The 22,040-nt window shown below is 36.4% G+C and overlaps 1 protein-coding gene across 2 annotated transcripts in view; it reads left to right on the top strand.

Annotated features, from left to right (window-relative positions):
• Window positions 1–17,111, top strand: part of LOC127422526 (membrane-associated phosphatidylinositol transfer protein 3-like) — a 209,006-nt gene extending 191,895 nt beyond the window's left edge. The window contains exons 14-21 of one of the 2 annotated variants that reach the window (XR_007894193.1): window positions 492–608; window positions 1,472–1,620; window positions 3,578–3,727; window positions 4,105–4,288; window positions 7,539–7,667; window positions 8,180–8,540; window positions 11,473–12,741; window positions 13,615–17,111. Coding sequence is in view for 1 of the 2 variants with exons in the window: in XM_051666122.1 (XP_051522082.1) it covers window positions 492–608; window positions 1,472–1,620; window positions 3,578–3,727; window positions 4,105–4,288; window positions 7,539–7,667; window positions 8,180–8,500 (1,050 nt within the window). In the remaining variant the exon portion in view is untranslated. The remainder of the gene's footprint in view (window positions 1–491; window positions 609–1,471; window positions 1,621–3,577; window positions 3,728–4,104; window positions 4,289–7,538; window positions 7,668–8,179; window positions 8,541–11,472; window positions 12,742–13,614) is intronic. The other variant, XM_051666122.1, reaches the window with a different exon arrangement.
• The last annotated feature ends 4,929 nt before the right edge of the window (window positions 17,112–22,040 follow it).

Below are 22,040 nucleotides of genomic sequence, written 5' to 3'. Positions count from 1 at the left end.
TGTAAATTTATATGCTGTTTCAGAGCCTTTCCTTTGCTCTACAAAGAAGCAGAGTAAAAGCTTTGTGTGTTTATCTTCCTCTCTCTGTTTGTCTGCTGGCTCTGCTGGCATGAAGGTGACTTCTGGCCAGTTATTTTCAGAATTTGCATAGCTGTGTTTTGGTTGCTTTAATGTCCCATTTAAGTGCCACTGCCTCAGCAGAAACTGTAGGATTTTTCTTCACTGGGCTCTGTGTAGTAGAACAGAAATATAATCTATTGAAGAAGGAAAGGATTAGATTTCGACACCCTCTTTTGGAAGGTCTTTGAATTGCACACCTATGATACTGTCCCTTCTTTTTTTCACGTGTAAGAAGCATTGCATAATATAATATTGTCAGTGTCTTTGCTCACATCCCATTCCTTTCCTTCCTTATTTTTCATGCCACACTCTCCTGCGGCAAGAGAATGGTAAAAAAAAGACAATTTCATATACTGTCTATCTGTCTGCAGAATGTCACCGCCAATCACAGAGTTAATGATGTCATTGCAACAGAGGACGGGCCGCAGACCCTGGTTGGTCGCTTCATGTATGGACCGCTGGATATGGTAACCCTGACTGGGGAAAAGGTGAGAGAGCAGTATACACAATTAAGAGCAACCTAAAATCAATGAGAGTTGCCGATTTCTGGTGACTATTGGCGACAGTGTCCGGAGATCTGACTTGAGACGTTCAGAAAAGTTTAACTTTATGCAAATAAGGAATGATGAAGTGCAGTGACTACCAATAGGAGTGAAGACATTAGAGAAACGGATTAATATTTACAGTAAGTCCTTTTTTACTATAAATCTCCACTTTCTCTTTCACATTCTTCTTTTTTTTTTTTTTTTTTTTTTTTTGGCGATTCACATTATTTGTGCATATCGCCACCTACAGGGCAGGGAGAAGAATTTATAAAAAACAAAAATGAATTAATATTGATATTGATTATTGATTTCTCACCCACACATCATATTGCTTCTGAAGACATGGATTTAACCACTGGAGTCATATGGATTATTTTTATGCTGCCTGATGTGCTTTTTTATGTGCTTTTTGACTTCAAATTTCTGGTCACTTATTCCTTAATAGAGTGACATCTTATTTTTAGTAGCAATACATCTAATTTGTGATCAGATTTTAAAAAGCTATGGCCAGAGACACAGCCCACCAATAATGTTAGAGTATTAAGCAGTAGGAATGCGTACTAGCAACCAGCAGTACAAGGACCTGGTGACCTCAAACAATACAATCGCTGTTATTGTGACAGACCATTACTGAATATACATTTAAACAGGTTATTTGTATGCAACCAAACAATCAGCATAAATGTTGAGTTTTTTTCAAATACAATGCAATAGTTTTCAAGTAGTATGTCTCGATCTTTCTCCATCTTACTCTGTCCCACTCATTGTCTGTTTTTTATTCAGCAGTCTGTTATTTTGTCTCTTAGGTTGATTTGTACGTGATGACCCAGCCCCAGTCAGGTCGCTGGGTGCACTTAGACACTGAGTTGACCAGTAGTAGTGGCAGAGTGACCTACACCATACCCAAAACCAAAAAGCTGGCTGTGGGAGTCTACCCCATTAAAATGGTCGTGAAGTAAGTCAACATTGTGGGCCTTTCTCTAAGGTTTACTTGTATCCAAAATGGTTGTGCTTTCAAGGTTGTCTCACTGGGGAAAATTTGCGGGGATACAAAGAGAGTTTAATTGGCACTCATAAAACTCTCACCCTCTGGGTTGAAGGAGAACGACTCCTCGCTGTTAAATTGATCTCAGGACACAAGCTGCATCTTGAGCTTGATCAAGAGCTGGATCTTTGTGCTCTCCTCCAGTCTAGGGCCGTCGCTACGGGAGGGATGGGGCCGGCATTGGTCTCCCAGATTTTCACTCTAGTGCAAGCCAAGCATTGAATTTGAATGCAATTTTTTACTCTGTCCTGCATGATTCCCTCACATAAACAATCATAAAAAAAAATTATTTCACAGTAATAAAATTCTAATTTATTAGTCTAGCTCTAAAATTTTTTTTTAGAATGTAAGGGGACCCGGGTTCAAAACCTGACATAACATGAGATTTGTTCAGTAAACCAAGTGAAACCAGAGCTCAAGAGAGGTTGATGGAGTTTAAGATGATGGAATTTAAGAAAAAGAATGTTATAAGTATCTTTTTTTAATTGAAATATGCCTAGTTTTATGGTTGTCATATTATGATATCTGCACCCCCAGCACAAGGGCTAAGAAGGGAAAACCGGTTCCATTTTTTCAAAAAATACTGGAACTGTATGATTTTTCATGACTTGGGGTTCTGTTAACAGTTCCTGAATGTGCAGTTTCTTGCAGATGCAGACGCAACTCCATACTAAAATACTCTGCAGTGTTTTCTGCACTGCGATTCAGCGGCAGAGCTGCACATGTCCTGGATATACAGCGCGAAACCTACAGTGCGTCCACTGTAGTTCAATGCCCAAACCAATTACTCTGAGGCAGTTCTTTGAATCGACAGCATGTAACATACAGCTACGAGTGTAGTGTGATTCCTGAACAAATTAATCTTATGAGCCGGTTCTTTTTTAGTGAATAAGAAACACTTAATATATAGGGTTATAACTGTATCAGTCGTAGCGGTTACTGAATTAATCTTACTGATGCCCAAGTATTGACTTTCGTCATGTCTTACTCTAAATGAAATATGAATGGTTACTGTTTTACTGTATGTTATTTTGAACTTGTGGTCAAACAGGCAGTGCAGTTACTGACTGGTTGTTCATATGACAATGTGTAGTTTAAAGATATACATGAATTTTGTTGTAATAAGTGGAATTTTGTACATGAATGAATGAATGACTGAAATGTCAAAATTTTTGTTTTTTTTATTTAAGATATACACTCACCGACCACTATTAGGTACACCTATACACCTACTTATTCATGCGATTATCTAATCAGCCAATTGTGTGGCAGCAGTGCAATGTGTAAAATCACACAAATATGGGTCAGGAGATTCAGTTAATTTTCACATCAACCATCAGAATGGGGAAAAAATTTCAGTGATTTCCTGACTGGCTGGTTTGAGTATTTCTGTAACTGCTGATCTCCTGGTATTTTCACGCACAACAGTCTCTAGAGTTTACTCAGAATTGTGCCAAAAACATTCAGTGAGCAGCAGTTATGTGGACAGAAATGCCTTGTTGATGAGAGAGGTCAACGGAGAATGGCCAGAATGGTTTGAGCTAACAGAAAAGCTACAATTACTCAGATAACCACTCTGAAGAATTGTAGTGAGCAGAATAGCATCTCAGAATGCACAACTTGTCAAACCTTGAGGCAGATGGGTTAGGAAATTGCATTTCTCATTGCCAAATAATTATTTCTCAAAAGTACTAAAAGAACCGTTAATGGAACCATTAAGGAACCGGAATCGTTCAGAGGAATCGGAAATGGAAACGTTAAATACCTTATGTTTCCCATCCCCACCAACCACACACACTTCACTATGCCCAGCCTGTTTTATTTAACAGTCAAGAATCAGTGCTGTTCCTGTCATTATTTCCCACAGGGGAGACCAGACGTGTGCAGAGGCCTTTCTGACGGTATTGCCGCGGGGGATGGAGTGTGTCGTCTTTAGCATTGACGGTTCATTTGCCGCTAGCGTCTCCATCATGGGCAGTGATCCTAAAGTACGGCCTGGAGCTGTGGATGTGGTCAGGTAACAAACTGACCGCGTGGCTTTGTGTGTAAATGTCTGTGTGAGAGAGAGAGAGAAAGAGAGAGAGAGAATCGATGCTTTCATTTGATGCCATAGCAATATTGAAAAGAACCGGTCTGCTGGTGAGGCACAATTGGATTTCATTTAATAGCGAGATAGCAAAGTGCTGATATTAGATATCAGATGGGGTTTGGTATTCACAAATGGACAATCTTGGGTTGTTTCCCAGACTGTCCTTGGGCAAATTTACTGCTTTGTCAAATGCAATCTGTTGTTGGAGGACCAGGCATCGGTAGTATCCGATAATCAGTCCCCAAATTTTTTTTGCAGAACATCATGCGATGATACAGAGGGTAAATTACAGTTTTTGTGTGCAGACACTGGCAGGACCTGGGCTACCTGATCATTTACATCACTGGCCGTCCAGACATGCAGAAACAGAGAGTTGTTTCGTGGCTCTCTCAACACAACTTCCCCCAAGGAATGATCTTCTTCTCGGAGGGGCTGGTTCACGACCCACTTCGCCAGAAAACCATCTTCCTCAGGAACTTGGTGCAGGAGGTAATACTGCGTTCTACCGTGTCCATACAGATGTAAACTGTAGCTCTGTTCCAAAACCTAGTGAGCTAAATTGCTGTTTAAATAGAATCTCAAAAGTCACTAATTTGGAATGCTCTTCCTGTGCATCTTCTCTGTGTCCCACACAAATAGTCCTCCTAATGTGAATCACACAGGAGAGTTGAGAGTTTGCCGTTAGCATGTTGCTAAGCTAACACCGCTATTGGACCTCTAATGGACCTTTTTCACAGACTATCACTATTGCATTTTTGCCTTATTTAGCAGTGTTAAGATAGCATTTTTTATATATATTTTAAGTTTTTTAATTATTTAGTGTAAATTAAAAACTAAATTATTATTTGTGTTTACTTGCCAACAATGCATCGATGGGGTTTCTAATACAGTGGCTGAGGGAATGATTGCTATAATCTATCTCTCTCTACATTTTTGTCCTCTTTTAGAAATGGTCTTTTGCTGTTGGAGCAAATGAGAATGCAAAAATAATATTTTCTGAAGTCTCCTATTCACCGTTGTAGAAAATCCCGCTTTAGTTTACTTGAGTGCTCCAAACCTAGAAATTTGAAAAGGATCAATTGATTCTAATAGAGTTTGGCATTTAGTTGTCATAACACTGCAGTGCTCTAATAAGATTAAAAAATACGTAACCTAAACAAATATTTGGTAAAATAAAAAGTTTTAATTACACTGAACGTTTTTTTTACTATTTTTAACGCTCGTTTACTAGTTGGCCAAAAGAAGGTACCTTGTGAGGCAGCATGATTAAGTTGCCTACCTTTCTCAACAGTTATTTTGTCGGAAGTGCTCCAACGATGCCTTAACCTCGTGCGACCCCTCATCCACATGCCTGGACGTTGTATTTTGGCTTCGCTATACGCAACGCATAATTTCATTTCATTTAAACTGACTGATCTCAGTTCAGGAGACTCTGTGCTGTCAGTAAAGGGTTAAACTTTCGACGCACATGTGTCATGTGACCAAACAACATGGCGTCGATGACAGCAGAGTTTGTGTTTGGTTGAAATGCCAACAACACTACATCTGGTAACCTAATTAAGTTTTTACAATGAAACCTGTTTGAGTCAAAAGATTAGAGTCTTTAGTTTCATACGATATGCCATTTTTAAAATATGAGTGATTTATCGCTGTTAAACACAATGACCACTTACATGGACCATATGCTCAGCTTCATTAAAAATATCCTATATTCACTGTGCATTATCACATTGAGAATCAATGGATGCATTCAAAAGCTAGAAAATGTTGCTTTCAGAAACTTTATACAGAGTTAGGATGAAAATAAGGTGCATTTCAAACTGTTCTGAGATCAGTGCAGACAGACAGCACACTGGAGGTTAAGTCATTCACTAAATAGAAAGCAAGGGAGGAAGGGAGCATCCTATAGCTCTCTATGCAGCTAAGTCCGTTCAATCCAAACTTCCTATCAAAAGTTCAGTTTCAGGCTGCAGATGATGTTTGGACCACTCAACATGTTTGGCAGACATGGGATGATGGTAATCAATACATATAGTAGATTCAGAATTTATAATGTATGATTTTATTTTAACATGGTTGGCAGAAAAAAGTGCCATCTGAACAGATTTTACAGTTTTTATATTGTATAAACTTAGTGTCTTATTTAATATTGCAAATATGTTTTGATGAACCTTTGTTTGCCATGTGAATAGCCTAGTTGCTGACATGGTGTTAAAACTAAATAAACAAATAAACAAACATGGTTGGCAGTAATTGGATGATGCTGGCCAATACATTGAATCAGACTTATTTGTGCTAATTTCTGATCTGATGTCTGTCTCAAAAACACTCCTGGAAACATAAACAATTGATGGGAAAAAAAATTAAAAAATACTTTCTATAGCTTGGTATTATTTAAAATTTCACAACTTAGTCCCACTGTCCACATATGTGGACATAATTTTTTAGGAAAACTTTATTTATAAAAAAAAAAATATTGTTTATTAGGTGCTACTAGTTACAAATCAAAAAGGGAAATGGAAAATGCACACAGCAGTCATGCTCGGGTCTCAGGAGATTAAAATGCTCTATGTAGGCATCTCAATAGGTTTTGAAACAGAGCTAGTATATGTGTAAAAGCATGCTCTCCTTTCTTTGTCCTTCTTTCCCTTTTTTACTTCATCTCTTGGTCCATCACTCTCATGCTTATTGCCTCTGTCTCACATATGAGTAGTCACACATAGGGCTGCAACTAATGATTATTTTTGATAATCGATTAATCTAACGATTATTAGAATGATTATTCGACTATTCACTATTATTGCAAAGATTAATCATTAGCTCTTAACCGATTATTCAGCTTGTGCCCCAACTTAAAAGGTTGTATTAAACGTGCTTACTAAAAATAAAGAGGACAAAATCACCTTTTAAAAATGCCTCTAAATGACATTCACTGAATTAAAGGGAAAAAATACTTTTTTATTAAGTTTAATTCAGTAAAAATTTCACTGCAAAAAATCCTATTGTTATCAAGTGTTTTTGTCTTGTTTTCCATTTAAAACAGTCTAAAATCCTTAAAACAAGATACATTTACTTGAGAAGCAATATGTAAGATATTTAGACTTGCTTTAAGAGAATGCATCTTAAATATAAGTGTATTTTGTATATAAGTGTATTTTTTCACTTGGTTATTTCTGCAAGTGCAGTAAAGACAAAATATACTTATATTCAAGATCTAGTCTCTAAAAGCAAGTCTAAATATCTTATATGCTGCTTCTCAGGTGAATGCATCTTTTTTTTAAAGGATTTTTAGATATTTTAAAATATTTGTATTTTTAATATTATATTCAATATTCTCAGATAACAATTTTTTCTTCTGCAGTATAGCTGCTAAAGAAAATGTATGTGGTTTTAAAGGAGTTTTAGATATTTATATTGGAAAACAAGCCAAAACAAAAACAAATCAAAAACGTATTTTGTTGCAGTGTATATTGGGGCGAAGACTACCCTCTTTCACCTTTCTGTTCACTTCAATCCATCTTTAACTCACAAAAAAAAAAAACTCTCTTATTAATAAAGCTGTGTATTGCCAATTTTCTTCACAATAAGAAATGCACAGTGACATATATTATGATTCAGTAAGTCGCGAGTCATCACGTTATAATCTAGCTGCATTAAGCGCGCGTGCTCGAGGGATGAGCGTCCCCATGACAGAGTGTGCATCAGTCTGACACACTTTGCACTTTTCTTATGTTGGCAGTGTCACATTAAAATCAACTGTGCCTACGGCTCCATGAAGGACATTTCTGTCTACAGCATGCTTGGCCTCAGCCCCAGTCAGATATATATAGTGGGACGGCCCTCGAAGAAGTATCAGAATCAGTGCCAGGTGAACTTACTTTTGATTCTTCTATGTCTTTAAATTCATATCCACCTTGAAGAATAACTGGTCATAAATATTTGTTATTATAATATTGTAGAGATGGGGGACATATTGATTTATTCTCAAACAATTCTTTATCTATCCACAAAAGTAATAATCACACTTTTGAATTCATTATTAATGATTCTGTTTATTGAAAAAGAATAAGCTACTCCGGACAAAACATTAGCAATACAGATAAGTGCCATGCTGAACTCTGATACGAGGTTATTATATGCCAGTTCTATTTCTATTGGCAGGTCAGAGTATACATATTTTAGTATGACTTTTATGCAGAGTTTTTACACAGAATTTGACAACTATTCCTGAAAAATCAGATCACGATTCCATGCATCGAAGTTGAATTCAATCAAATCTCAAGGTGCCTAAAGACTCCCTCCCCTATTGTATTGTAGATTTTTCTTTCATATTTGTGTTGCTTTATATCTGGTTTTCAACATCTATGTGATCCACCACAGTTCCTGTGTGAGGGCTACGCGGTACACCTCTCCTCCCTGCAGTTTAGTCACAGAGCGAGGCCCAAGAAGAGCTCCTCAGTGCGTATGGTGCTGCGGAAGGGCTCCTTTGGTCTGTCTGCTAAACCTGACTTCCTGTGCAAGCGTACACACCTCCGCCGCACTATGTCGGTCCAGCAACCCGATCCGCCCATCACGGCCAACCCTAAACCAGAGCGAGCTCAGAGCCAGCCTGAGACCGACGAAGACCATGGGGGCAGAGGAGGAACGGGCCATAGTGTGTGGGCAAGGGGGTCTGTGCACCGTGGTGACACCACTCCATGACCAAAGTGATGGAAAGGATCTCTTGGTGGACAGAGCCCAGGTAAACTTTACGTTTTGGGTGGTGCAAAAGGGTTACAATTTTTATTTTTATTTTTGTTATTTTTTTTTTATGCAAAAGAAAGTAATTAGATATGAGCAAAGTGTATAGCCTAATTTATACAATGGAAAAATTCCTGAACGAACTACAGTGCCCTAGGCGATCAAATCCTACGTTTATACTACATAATTGCACAAGATATTAAAACTTGTTTTCATAGAAAATACATTAAAATTAGTTTATTCTTCTTACCCCACTGACAGATTTTTTTTTTCTTGTTTTAATAATAAATCTAGCTAAATGTAATTTATTTTATTGGGTTTGTGCCAATGGGGTAAGAAAAATAAACATAATTTAAGAAAGTCATTATTATCTTATACAATTTGCTTCTCGTGTAAATATCTTGTTTTAAGGATGTTTATTTATTCTGGTAAACAAGACAAATACAGTAATTTATTTTTTTTAATTTTTTTGTGGTGCAGGTCTGTGTTTTGAATTTTAAATCAAATTTAAATTTCAAATGAAGGGCGCTCGATGTACACAAATGTAAAATTTTCACGGCAAATCCACTGCATAACTCCAATGTCAGTTAAAAAATTCTTCAATTTGATCTCAGCATCACTAAATTCATAACCCAAAATTTGTATTCAGACCCTGGAAAGACCTTAATCCCTACGGTATGTATTAGTTTTTGATTTGCCTGAATTATTTAGCATTTTGTGCAGTAAAATATGAAAAAGTGATTAGAGACAGTACCAGTGGCTCAGCATCCTTTTGAACCACCCCACTCCCTCCAGTGCTGGTTCATTCATAATCAGGACTGTAGAAAAGGATGAAGGATTATTAATAGAGGCTGGGCCTCCCGCTGCCTCATCTCCCTTCACGCTACAGAAATCTGAATGCAAATGTTGCAATTGAGGTGCTGCTGTTCCCAGTGATCTGGAAATAGAGTGCCCAGACATGCCCCAACTCCAGCTCTTCCCTATTGCTAAATAATGTTTGCCTGATGAGATAGATGCCGGCCACGGACTGTGAACCTCTTTAGGAAACTGTTTGTAATTTGCTCTGATGATTTTCATAATGAGACAGATATTTATATGGGTGTTCATTTGAGTGTGACTGCTGTGTGAAGCATTCCTTAAAGGAATATTCCAGGTTTAATGCAAGTTAAGCTCAGTCATCAACATTTGTGGCATAATGTTGATTGCTACAAAAATTTATTTTGACTTGTCCCTCCTTTTCTTAAAGAAAAAGTTAAATCTCAAGAAAATAATTTACTTCAAAAATATAGCCACAAGATGTAAACAATATGTATGTTACCTTGATTTTAGTGTGATAAAATCACTTACTAATCTTTTCTGTTTAATGTTATATCCAATTTTTCAACTTTGTTGCCATGTCAACGTATTGCCATAAATTGTAAAACCGTAAAACAGCTGGAAAAGCTCAAGCAATAGATAAGTTTAAAGAGAAGAAATAATGTAAGTGTTTTTATACAATTCTAAACTTTATAAGGCACATTTCCAAATTTTAAACCAGTGGTGTGTGTATGTATATATGTGTATATATGTGTGTGTGTATATATATATATATATATATATATATATATATATATATATATATATATACATATATATATAATAAAAAAGTATTTTTTTTATATATATATATATATATATATATATATATATATATATATATATATATATATATATATATAATAAAAAGTATTTTTTATTATATATAAATATAATAATATAAATATATAAACCTGAAATGGCACTCATTTCAAAAGTCCTCCTCTTTTCCAAATATATATATATATGTGTGTGTGTGTGTGTGTGTGTGTGTGTGTATAAAGTTTTAGTCCAGTGCAAATTCATATTTCAGTTCCATTTGACATTTGCATAGCTTTCAGGTTAAACCCATACAAATCTGATTTATAACAATATATTATATAAAAAAGTATGCCTAAATAAAAATGTATGTTAAAAAAATATACAAAAAAAAAAAAATGGCTGTTTTCATGTATGTATCATATATTTTCCTAAATAGTGTAATGTTATTAAACTAAGTAGCCTACATCTACAGTATGCCCAAATATATGAACTACGTATATACTTTTATGTATATGTTCATTGCCATATATCAGATTTCTTAAGCGAAGGCACATGAAATACTTTTTATCTTACACTGTTAATAAGCAAACAATACTTGTATGTTCATATTAACAGACTTTTTATTAAATCAAAGACACGTTTATAATTATAATTATTTATACAATTATTTCAAAAATAATACCTACAGGAATACAGCAACAAGCATATTTAGTGTACTACATTTTATCTGTTTGCCTATTATTTTTTTTTATAGTCACCTTATTTTTGGATCATTAGTCATGTACACCTTGGTAAACATTGCAGGTGTCATGACGGCATGGAGCTGTACCTTTAAGTACGAGTGCCACTAAAGTGCAGCTCACTGACATTTCAAGTCATTTCAAGTTCATTTTGATTTGGACGAGACCAAAAGTTGAGTTATCCATGTCGGTTAATTGTTTACTTTGTTAATAGTCACTCCACTTCCATAAGCTTGTCCCATTCATAGCGATCATGAGACTCGCTGCGAGTGCGAGAGAGTCGGGCATTATCGCATTAATTGACAGTGTATTGAACGAATCAGTGCTAACTGGAGGCATTAACTTCCTGTATTGCCTGTATTTTGCGATTACCCCCTCAACGGAGTAAGATACACAGCCTCCCGCTGAAACTTTATCCACTGGTGTCGCTGTTTGATAGAGTTACTTAAGATATATGACTGCTATACACATTTGTGGAGGCGAGGCCATGGTCGAGCGTTCGTCTGGGGAGAGAGGAAGTGGTAAGGGTTTTCACCTGAGATGAATTGCTGGTAATTGCTGTTTCTTTGTTCACAGTGAGAGACGGGGAAAATAAAAGGGGCCAGACCTCAGAGTGAGAGAGAGAGAGAGAGAGAGAGAGAGAGAGAACCGAGCCTGCACGTGTGTGTATCAGTGCAGCCAACGGTTGAGTTTATGTCTGAAGCTTCACCATTACACAGTGAAGCGAACATGTTTGTGTATAAATAAATTTACCTTTGAGTTGGATTTGCCGTCTCCCGCTTCCTCATTCCTCAAATCTGTTACAACATTATTTGAGGTCACATTTCGTAATATTTTATTTGTTTTATTTATGCAAATTCGTTTATTTTTCTCACCTGAATTTTTGAGGAGGCACTGCCTTTAAACCCTCCAACAGTTTTGCCAATTCACTTCCATTGTAAGTGCCTCACTGTGGCCTCGATTTTTGCTTTTTTAACGAAAAGGAGGGAAGAGTCTAAATAATTGTTTGTGATAATCAACATTATGCCATAAATGCTGTCGATTGAGCTTAACTTGTATTGAACCTGGAATATTTCTTAAATTCACAATCTCTTTTTGTTTCCCAACCCCACTCACTCTTTGGGTGAACAAGTCCTTTAATTCTTGAAAAAAGTCTTATCTTACACAATTTTGCTTCAAGTAAGTTTTTTTTTTTTTACTTTTTTTATTGAAAAAACAAGATAAAAATACTGATTAAAAGGGCTATTTCACCCCAAAAATGAAATTTGTCAACATTTACTCACCCTCATGTTGTTCCAAACCTGTTGGACTTATACCGAGTTTACACTACACGATTTTAGGCCCGATTTTCATTCGCTGACAGTTTTGTGAAGATCACCGACAAAAGCCCGAAATCATAGGCAAATTGGAGCTCGCTCCCGTGATTGACGAATGCAATGTATGAATTATCAAAGATGCGAACTGAGAGAATCACCGACGCGTCGCCGATGTCAGCGAGATATCTAGCATGTTAAATATCTGGACCTGTCTGCGATTCCAAATCGCGCAATGTGAAATGTGTTTTGACTGAATACAACTGCAGCGTTGACCTACAGCCAATGAGAGAGCAAGAAACGGGGCACGGGAAGTTTCAGTGGGAGGAGTCCTGATGTACCTGTAACAGAACATCAACTAGCATGGCTGCGGTGTCAAGAAAGTCTCATTGGACTGAAGAAATGAAGGAAAAATTAGTGGAACATTGGCAGGAGCACCAGTGCCTATTTGATGTTTCCTCTGAACTGTACCACAACCGGGTGGAGAAAGAGAAGAGCTGGAGAGAAATTGCCAATTCTCTTGGACAGTCAGGTAAGCAATTAGGTAGATTTTTCAGTAGGAGGTTCTTTTTCATATTGTAACCAATAAAATATATGATGCCTTTAGGCGATTAAAAACATACACATCATATTCTGAAATGCGGAACATATGATCATGCATTTGTTTTCGTATCTCGTATCACTTCTCGCGTGTACTCTGTTATGAAATGTAATTTGGAGTCCAGGCAGAGTCGTCGGGGATTCGTCAATAGTTAAATATTTTGTAATGTGTTCACCCCTGTCGCCGATTCCTCATGTAATTTGAAAACCCTACGACTTCCATGACAAGACAGACAGTTGTTTAATATGAACAATATCACAGTCCGACGTCTTTGAAAGTCGTGTAGTGTGTAGGAGGCATTACTTTCTTCCATTTGATAAAAAAATAACATTGTTTTTTGTACAAAATGCTATAAATCTTTTTCAAACAATTTGTAAAAACAACATGAACTCAAAGATTACATGTCTTTGATCTGGAAACATGTTTTAAACCAGAATTTTCATTTTATTTTTTATATCACCTCTTGATAGGTCAGAATGACCTTATTTGTTAATGACCCAAAAACATTTGACAGTTAAAATGTATTTAAGTGTTTTATATCAAAACGATTTACAAAAAGACGAGTTTAGGCAGAATGTTAGCCTTAGTCACTGTTTACTTTCATTGCACATTTTTTCCATACAATGAAAGTAAATGGTGACTGGGACTGTCAGGTCCTAACATTATACCATTTGTATTCCATGGAAGTAATACAGGTTTGCAGCAACATGAGGGTGAGTAAATGATTACAGAATTGTTATTTTTGGGTGAACTATTCCTTTAATTCATAATCTCCTCTCTTCTTTTCCTACTTCAACCCCACAGCATTTTTACCTCCTCTCGGCCCTCTGCGGATATTACACTACATTATAAAATGCATCTTGCCTGAGATGATGAAAACTTCTCAGCGAAGGGCCCTCTGCTCAACATGGGTCTGACACAACATACAGTATAAACCTCGACTCCTGATGTGTAAACTCTTTTTGAACAGCGGGAACAGAAGAGAATTCACAATCTTGTTTCCAAATTCAATTTCATCAGGCATTTTTTAACCGTGATGCTCTGAAGATATAAGCATCCCGTACTTTGGAAGCTTCTTATTGGTTTATTTTGCATTATATATGCCTTTTGCCTCTGGATTTCTGACACAGCGGGATGTGATTCTAAGGCGTATCACCTCCCATCAGGATGAAGAGGAGATCGGATAAGATCCTCGGAGAAAACATCAAATTTTCATCAAGCATCTAAGCAATACTCACAGTTGAGAGGAGAGGCCGAGTAACCTGCTGCTTGGACAGGTGGCAATGCTGATTCTTGCAATAATCCCTATGTTTTAATATTGCAGGCATTTGTCTGCTCTCTGGACGGCTGTCTGCAGGCCGCTTGTGGCCAGACGGACTTGCAAACTGTACATTAACCTTTTGTACCGGTGTGGCGACCTGACCTGAACTCCGTCGCCGCTGTCTCTGTTAACCATTCAGCCAGAACAGAATCTGACAGAGAAGCCCCTGTGCTAAATTCCGCACACTTTTCTGGGTCACACTAAAAACTTACTGGTCTCTAGTACACCACAGAAGAGCAGCAATGGGAATAACTGCAAAAGCATATTTACAGCCCTCAGTGGTTTTTCTTGTGCACTCATGTTGTAAATATAAGTGGCACTGAGATGAATTGAGTATATTTTGATGTATCTGCGTGTGGCAATAGCTTACTACTGTAGTGCTTGTTTTTACAGGCCAAACAACCATTGTAAATTTGTATTGTAATGGTTTTAAGTGACTGTGGTTGTCAAGAACTATTTTGTAATAATGTTACTTTAATCAGTTTATCAGTATGCCATCTTAAAAGGGTAAGTTCACCCAAAAATGAAAATTCTCTCATTAGTTTCACACCATTATGTCATCTCAAACTCATATGACTTTCTTTCTTCTGCAGAACACAAAGATATTTTGAAGAATTTTTTAGGTGTTTTTGTCAAGGAGTTTAACACTTTTTAAGCTCCAAAAAGAACTTAAAGGCAGCATAAAAGTTATTCATACGAATCGAGTGGTTTAATCCATGTCTTCTGAAGCGATATGATAGCTTTTGGAAACCCACAAAACTTCTGCCCAGCGAGAACATGCAAACGTGAATGTGTCAAGAGTGAGGATGCGTGGAAAAGCTTCTCTTGTGAACGTGCAAAGGAGAGCTGGGCGGAAGTAAAGATTTTTGTGAATAAGGATGGAATTTTTGCTTTGTTTCTCACTCAAAGCTATAATATTGCTTCAGAAGACATGGATAAAACCACTTGAGTCGTATGGATTTCTTTTATGCTGCCTTTTTGGATCTTGAAAGTTTTAAACCCCATTGACTTGCATTGTATGGACAAAAACACACAATTCATCCTTTAAAATATCTTCGTTGGTAGCACTTCACAATAAGGTTCCATTCGTTAACATTAGTTAATGCGTTAGGTATCATGAACTAACAATGATCAATATACAGTATTTTTACAGCATTTATTAATCTTTGTTAATGTTAGTCCATAAAAATACAGTTGTTCATTGTTCGTTTATGTTAGTTCATAGTCCATTAACTAATGTTAACATATACAACTTTGAATTTTCAAAATGTATTACCATATGTTGATATTAACATTAAACAAGATTAATAAATGCTTTTAAAGTATTGTTCGTTGTTAGTTCGTTAACTAATGTTGTTAACTAGTTAACTAACTAATGTTAACAAATGAAACCTTTTTGTAAAGTGTTACCTCTTTGTTTGTGTGTAGAGGAAAGAAAGTCATATGAGTTTGAGACGGCATGAGGGTGAGTAAATCATAAGAGAAAATGATCATTTTTGGGCGAACTACCCCTTTAAGGGTTGTTCACACAGACAGTGGTTTGCAGTGATAGTTGCAGTTGCACAATCAGTACATTTATATGCACAATTATAATCGAGCTACAGCATTTTGTTGCATGATCAAGCTGCAGTTTTCATCTAAGTATTCATGACAATGCGTAATCAAATATTTGAAGGACGGACTGCAAATACGGCGGGTTAAATACACGGCACGCTTCACTGTCTTTCAGATTATGCACACAATGACGAGGCCTGTTCGACGAAGTTGAGGTACAATCGCATTATATAGGGCTCTTAGTTCGACTTCATAAAAATCAGACTGGTGCATGCTAACATGACATGACAAAGGACGAATTATTGATTTAGTCCGACTGAAATGGAACTTTTAAAGACCATGTGAATGCAGACAGTGAAGCTCACGTGATCTGCCTCATGATCACTTGGATACAGTGTGAACGCATCTTTACACAAATAGACATTGATATTGTTTACATGTCAGTTCATCTCACACTTGAGTATGATGGCCTTGTTGAAGAACATACTGTACTATATTAGTATCATATTCTATACTCGAGGAAAACCTAGTGTTACAATAAATGTATGATTACTGTGTTTGAACAAAGGACATTAATCAGGCCCTCTATAGGACTGGCCTGTATTTGAAATTATGATGACTCAGCCTGAAGGTGTCCATAGATCTTGTAATGTCACGCTTTCCTATTGTAGTTACTTACTTTTGGTATTTTGTATGGGGCTGTCTATTGAAAAATTTATTTTACAATTCGACAAGAAATGTATGTAATTTTATTTCCTTGTATATTTAAATGTAAAGGTTTGTAGTACCCTAAGATTGTGTGAAAAGGACTTGAGTGTTTTGGTTTGTGTGGGTCTGTATTTATGTGTGCATGTACTTATGCGAGTCTTAGCATATTTCAAAAGGTGAGTGTTTGTTTGGAGATTTTGTATTTATTGTACATATTTGTAATTTAGAAATCGTGGCCTTTGGTTTCCCCACGTGGATCTTCGGATAGTTAAAGTTATAAACTGAGCCTGTAATTTGTGTGAGTGGAACTACGACCATGGAGATTTTGTAGACACACTCTATTTTTAATTCTTACATGTTTGATCATTACACAAGGTTTAGAGCAGTGTTACTTATGAATTGTCAATATACTATAAATGAACACATTTTCAGGCTTATCAATATGTATATTTACTTGTCTAATATCTATATTCTCAGATGGTGTGTGATTAAAGTATATTTGTATTTTAAAAAGATGTTCCACATGTAAAGTAAATATTCAGTGTTTCACAACATAAACTGCGCTAATGGGAAGCAAAAAGGACTCTTGGCAAAATGTATAATTTTGGTATATGGTCCAGTTGGTCTTTTTCAGTGGATGTGCTTCTGTTGGACCTGTACCAAACTGTATAAACAAATATGCTTCATTTTCAGTCCTTCAATAAACCAGTCAGTAAAGTCAGCATTATAAAATTTGTCTGATATATCTGCGTACATTTTGAGTCTGTCTGTACTGTGAAGCCTCTGCAAATCTTTGTATGCAGGATGTGTGAGGATATGACCTTTTCACTGACCTGCATGAAAGGTGAGTACAGCTCTATTAATTCCTGTTCACACACACACACACACACACATTCACCATGATAGATGAAGCAGCTCGGTGTTATCATTTTCTAATTACTGTGTCAAGCTCATAGTCATGAGCCTTTAGATGGACTGTTCTTATTCCTTAATATGCATGCAAATCCAAAGCAACACTTTGTGGTTGCTTTTCTGCTGGTGTAAGTGATCTTTTAGCAAAGAAGAATCTGAAACCACACAACTCATTCCCTCTAATACAACAGTTCTGGTCCTTGTCATTTATTGGCCAAGAGGCATTCCAAAAGTGCTGATGTTTAGTATAGCATTACTGCGACGCTTCACTATTTGTATAACTCTGTTTTGTCTGTGTTCGTGGCTTGCCAAAAAGTGGTGAAGATTTTGATTAACTCAAGTGACTCGAGTCTTTTGAATCCATTCATCAATTAGTTTCGTCCAGTGACCATTTCTGGAAATTACAACTTTATGCCAGTAGGTGGCGACAAATGAGCATTTTTTTATGTTATGAGTGAGTCATTGAATCATTGACTCAAATGATTCGTTACTAAGCACAGAGTTGTTCACTACCAGCACAATGGAAGTAAACTAGAGTGATGCGTTCACCTAAAAGATTCATGCAAAAACAGTGATTTGTTTACAAATGAAACACCACAAGAGAATTGAGAGCAGTGCAGAGAGGTGAGTTGTTCTTGATGATTTTGCTTCTTTTGGAACTAATTTTGCTGGTGGAGAGAAAATGCAGAAAATAACTGGCAAATTTTTGTCTGAAATGTAAGATATTCAATGTTAGTAACTTATTTATTAAACTGTTGTATAAAAGTAATATCAGGCACAATTGTGCTGTTGGTCTGAATATACACTAACTGAGAATTTTATTAGGAACGCTAGAGCCTTTTGCTGTTGTAGCGCATCCACCTCAAGGTTTAACATGTTGTGCATTCTGAGATGCTATTCTGCTCACTACAGTTGTACAGAGTGGTGAGTTACCGTAGCGTTTCTGTCAGCTTGAACCAGTCTGGCCATTCTCTGTTGACCTCTCTCATCAACAAGGCATTTCTGTCTGTAGAACTCCTGCTCACTGGATGTTTTTTGTTTTTGGCACAATTCTGAGTAAACTCTAGAGACTGTTGTGCGTGAAAATCCAGGAGATCAGCAGTTACAGAAATATTCAAACCAGCCCATCTGGGTCGAAATCACTGAGATAACAATTTTCTCCATTTTGATTATTGATGTGAACATTAACTGAAGCTCCTGACCTGTATCTGCATGATTTTATGCATTGCACTGCTGCCACACGATTGGCTAATTAGATAATCGCATGACAAATAGGTGTTCAGGTGTACCTAATAAAGTGCTCCGTGAGTGTATGTGATATTGCTTAATCATATCCGTTTTCCCTCACCATGAATAGTTTAAACTGAGTGCAAAAAACAATCTATCCTCTAAATTGTGCAGACAACAGGTTTTCAGTGAAATTAACTTTTCTTCCACCCTCAGGGGACAGTTTTCCTCAATGAAACTGGCAGGATATTGTCACTGGTCTTTTTAAGTCAGCGTTTGAACAAATGCTCTCAGTAGCTGTCACGGTTAATGAATGTACTCCACTCTTTCTTTGCGTGCTATGGAAATAGTCCATTAATCACAATTGACACACTTTGGCTGATTAATGCTGTAGGCATGTGCCAAAGAGGTCGGCATGTAGAAACTGTGTTAATGTAGTACTGGGATTATTGATGGGCTTCTTTATTCTATTGCTCTCAACATGACAGCAGTGTTACACAAAAGAGATTTTTGAGTAAATGTGTCTTTATCATTTTGAACTCCAGCATGTCACTTGAAGATGTGACTTGCATGGTAATTACTCTTTGCAAATATTGTGGATAATTCCTTATTTTTATCACAGAATGAGCATTAAAGTGTAAGGCTAATGATTCAACCAGTCGTTATTTACTTACCCTCATGTCATTCAAAACCTTTACGAATTTCTTCTGTGGAACACAAAAAGCAGAATGTAATGGACAGATAGCCTTAGTCACTATTCACTTTCATTGTATAGACAAAAGATTCTGCCTAACATCATCTTTTGTGTTCCAAGGAAGAAAATCATATGGATTTGGAACAATATGATGGTGAGTAAATGATGACAGAATTTTGATCTTTGAGTAAACTTTCCCTTTAAAGTGAATCATGCTTTTATAGGTGTTTGTAAAAGCTTTAGAGTGCACAACAAAATTCATGTTTGTACTTTGGCATCACTGAATTGCTTTGAGAAGAGAATGTTCTCTTGTTCTGATGTTGTTCAATAGCTTCGATAGTGTTTGGTAAGTGAATTAAAAAAAAACTACTTCTCAAAAAATTATAATCTGATTACTGATTATTTCATTGAAAAGTAGTCACATTACTAATTACTTTTAAGTTACTTTCCAAAACACTAAATAATGTATATTTTCTCCTTGTTCATTGTCGCACACCCTTCAGCTGTCACAAAATGCAAACAGATGTACATATGAACATATGAATTCAAATTTGAATTATATTACACATAAAAAATTTGTATATAATATATATATATATATATATATATATATATATATATATATATATATATATATTTTTTTTTTTTTTTTTTTTTATTTGTGACCCAAGTCAGTAACTGTAATCTGATTAGAAGAATTTAAAATGTAATGTGTTAGACAGCTTGTGCCTAAAAGTAATTAAAGTAACTAATTACTTTGTAATCCAATTACATCCAATACTGCTTAGGGGACCAAAAACAAATTTGAACACCTTGCATTTTCATCAGATCTGACCTGAACTAAATTTTCCAGGTTATGGAAGAGTCATATCTGTTATTTGTATGCAGGGACCTTTTTTGAAATCTCATAAATGACCAATGGAGCTGTTTTCAATCTGATGGTAGTTATAGCTTTGACTCAGTGGATTTAAAAATGAATAATTACACATTAGTACCTTACTCATCGTTATGGAGATTGGTCCCAACACAGCACCATAATTTAGTTACTGTTTTGTTTTGTTTTTCTCAACAGATTATAGGTATGGTTTCAGTAAGGATGGACCTTAAGACCAGCAGTTTCAATGCACTGCTCTTTCAGCATTAATGTGTAGATTTATATGAAATTAGATTTTTTTTTTTTTTACTTTGAGTCATTTACTCACACTCATGTTGATATGAATTTCTTTTGTGGCAGACTGACAGCCTCAGTCACCTTTCTCGTTCCATGTATGGCAAAAAGAGCAGGGTCAGCATTCTTCAAAATTGTTCCTCTTGCAATCCACAGAAGAAAGGTCATATGGGTTAGGAACAACATAAGGATGAGTAAATGATGACAGAATTTTCAACTAGAGTCAACTAACTCTTTAATCCCAGACCCATTACGTGGCTTTTTACTTTGCAATAATGGCACACCAATGTTCTGTCATTGTAATTTGTCTTGGTGAGCACAGGAGACATTTTGACCTGACAAACAGTGTAGCAAAGCTCTGTAGATGGAGAGCTTACCTTAAAAGCATTTACCCGTGAACAAAATGAACACACACACACAAGCGTTCTCTCACACACAATCTAGTACACACAGCAGCCCGCCTGTCAAACTACATGTCCTGCTACAGAACATTCTTCAGCTGCAGGGTCAAGACCGCAAGCCCATGGGGATTACTTTCCCAGTCATTGTTTTAATGGGAAAGTCCTGTAAAATATTATCTTCTCAAGCAAGCTCCTATTGAAGGAATATTCCAGGTTCAGTCCAAATTAAGCTCAATCAACAGCATTTGTGGCATAATGCTGATTACCACAAAAATAAATTGACTTCTCCCTCCTTTTCTTTAAAAACAAAATACAAATCTGGGTTACAGTGAGGCACTCGAATGTAAGCCTCAAGCATCAACTAGCATGCCCTCATTTGGCCCGACAGTGGAAGCATGGCTAATATGTAACATTAACTAATGTTAACAAATTGAACCTTATTGCAGTGTTACCACAATGCCATTTTTAAATGTATCAAAGTGATTGTCATTTTAACTTCCTTAGAACTTTGGAATAATTGTTCAAATCAAACAAGAACAGAAAAACATCAAGCTCAATTATGATAGATCAGTTCAAATTCTGGAAAAGTGTCGTCGTTTGTGTAGTAATAGCAAGAAACATTATGCTGCTATTTTCTTGCCATACAGCACAAGAGAGGGTGAAAGACCCTCCACATCTGGGTTATTTTCATTCTCCACTGCAAAAGCTAAACAGAGGTCAATACATTATAGGCTACCGGACAGAAAAAGCCAAGAGTGGGCAGTGAGTGTTTTGAGAGCCCACTTCTGTTTATACAACCAATATAGGAATGGGGATAAACGAACAGCTGGACACATAAGTCACATACAGAAGTGAAATTTTTATGTATCTGTAGCTCGAGCCATAAAAATAGAAATAACGGTGACATAGAGTCAACAGAATAGGCAAAATTGCATTAGCTGAAATGGGGTTGCACTATCATTTCCGTCACCCTCCCTGTTCTCTAAAGCAATTTGTTTGAGCTTATTGGTGATATCTAGATGCCCTCTGTGGAGAGAATACTGAGTCAATAGTTTGTTGCTGAAAAGCTATTTAAGGTCTGGTAGTAACCGATACAAGAGAGCATGTTTCTCTGAATTTAAACACCGCTCTTAAACTACCTGAAATGCTTTTAATAGATTATTTCAACATCATGTTCAAGCTTTAAATAGGCTAATAATTACTAGAAAACGTAACTACTCAGACTGCACCATGTCAGTCTAAATC

This window comes from Myxocyprinus asiaticus, chromosome 31 (assembly GCF_019703515.2).
Source record: "Myxocyprinus asiaticus isolate MX2 ecotype Aquarium Trade chromosome 31, UBuf_Myxa_2, whole genome shotgun sequence".
NCBI classification, from domain to species: Eukaryota; Metazoa; Chordata; class Actinopteri; order Cypriniformes; family Catostomidae; genus Myxocyprinus; species Myxocyprinus asiaticus.
This window is presented reverse-complemented; position numbering and strand designations above follow the sequence as displayed.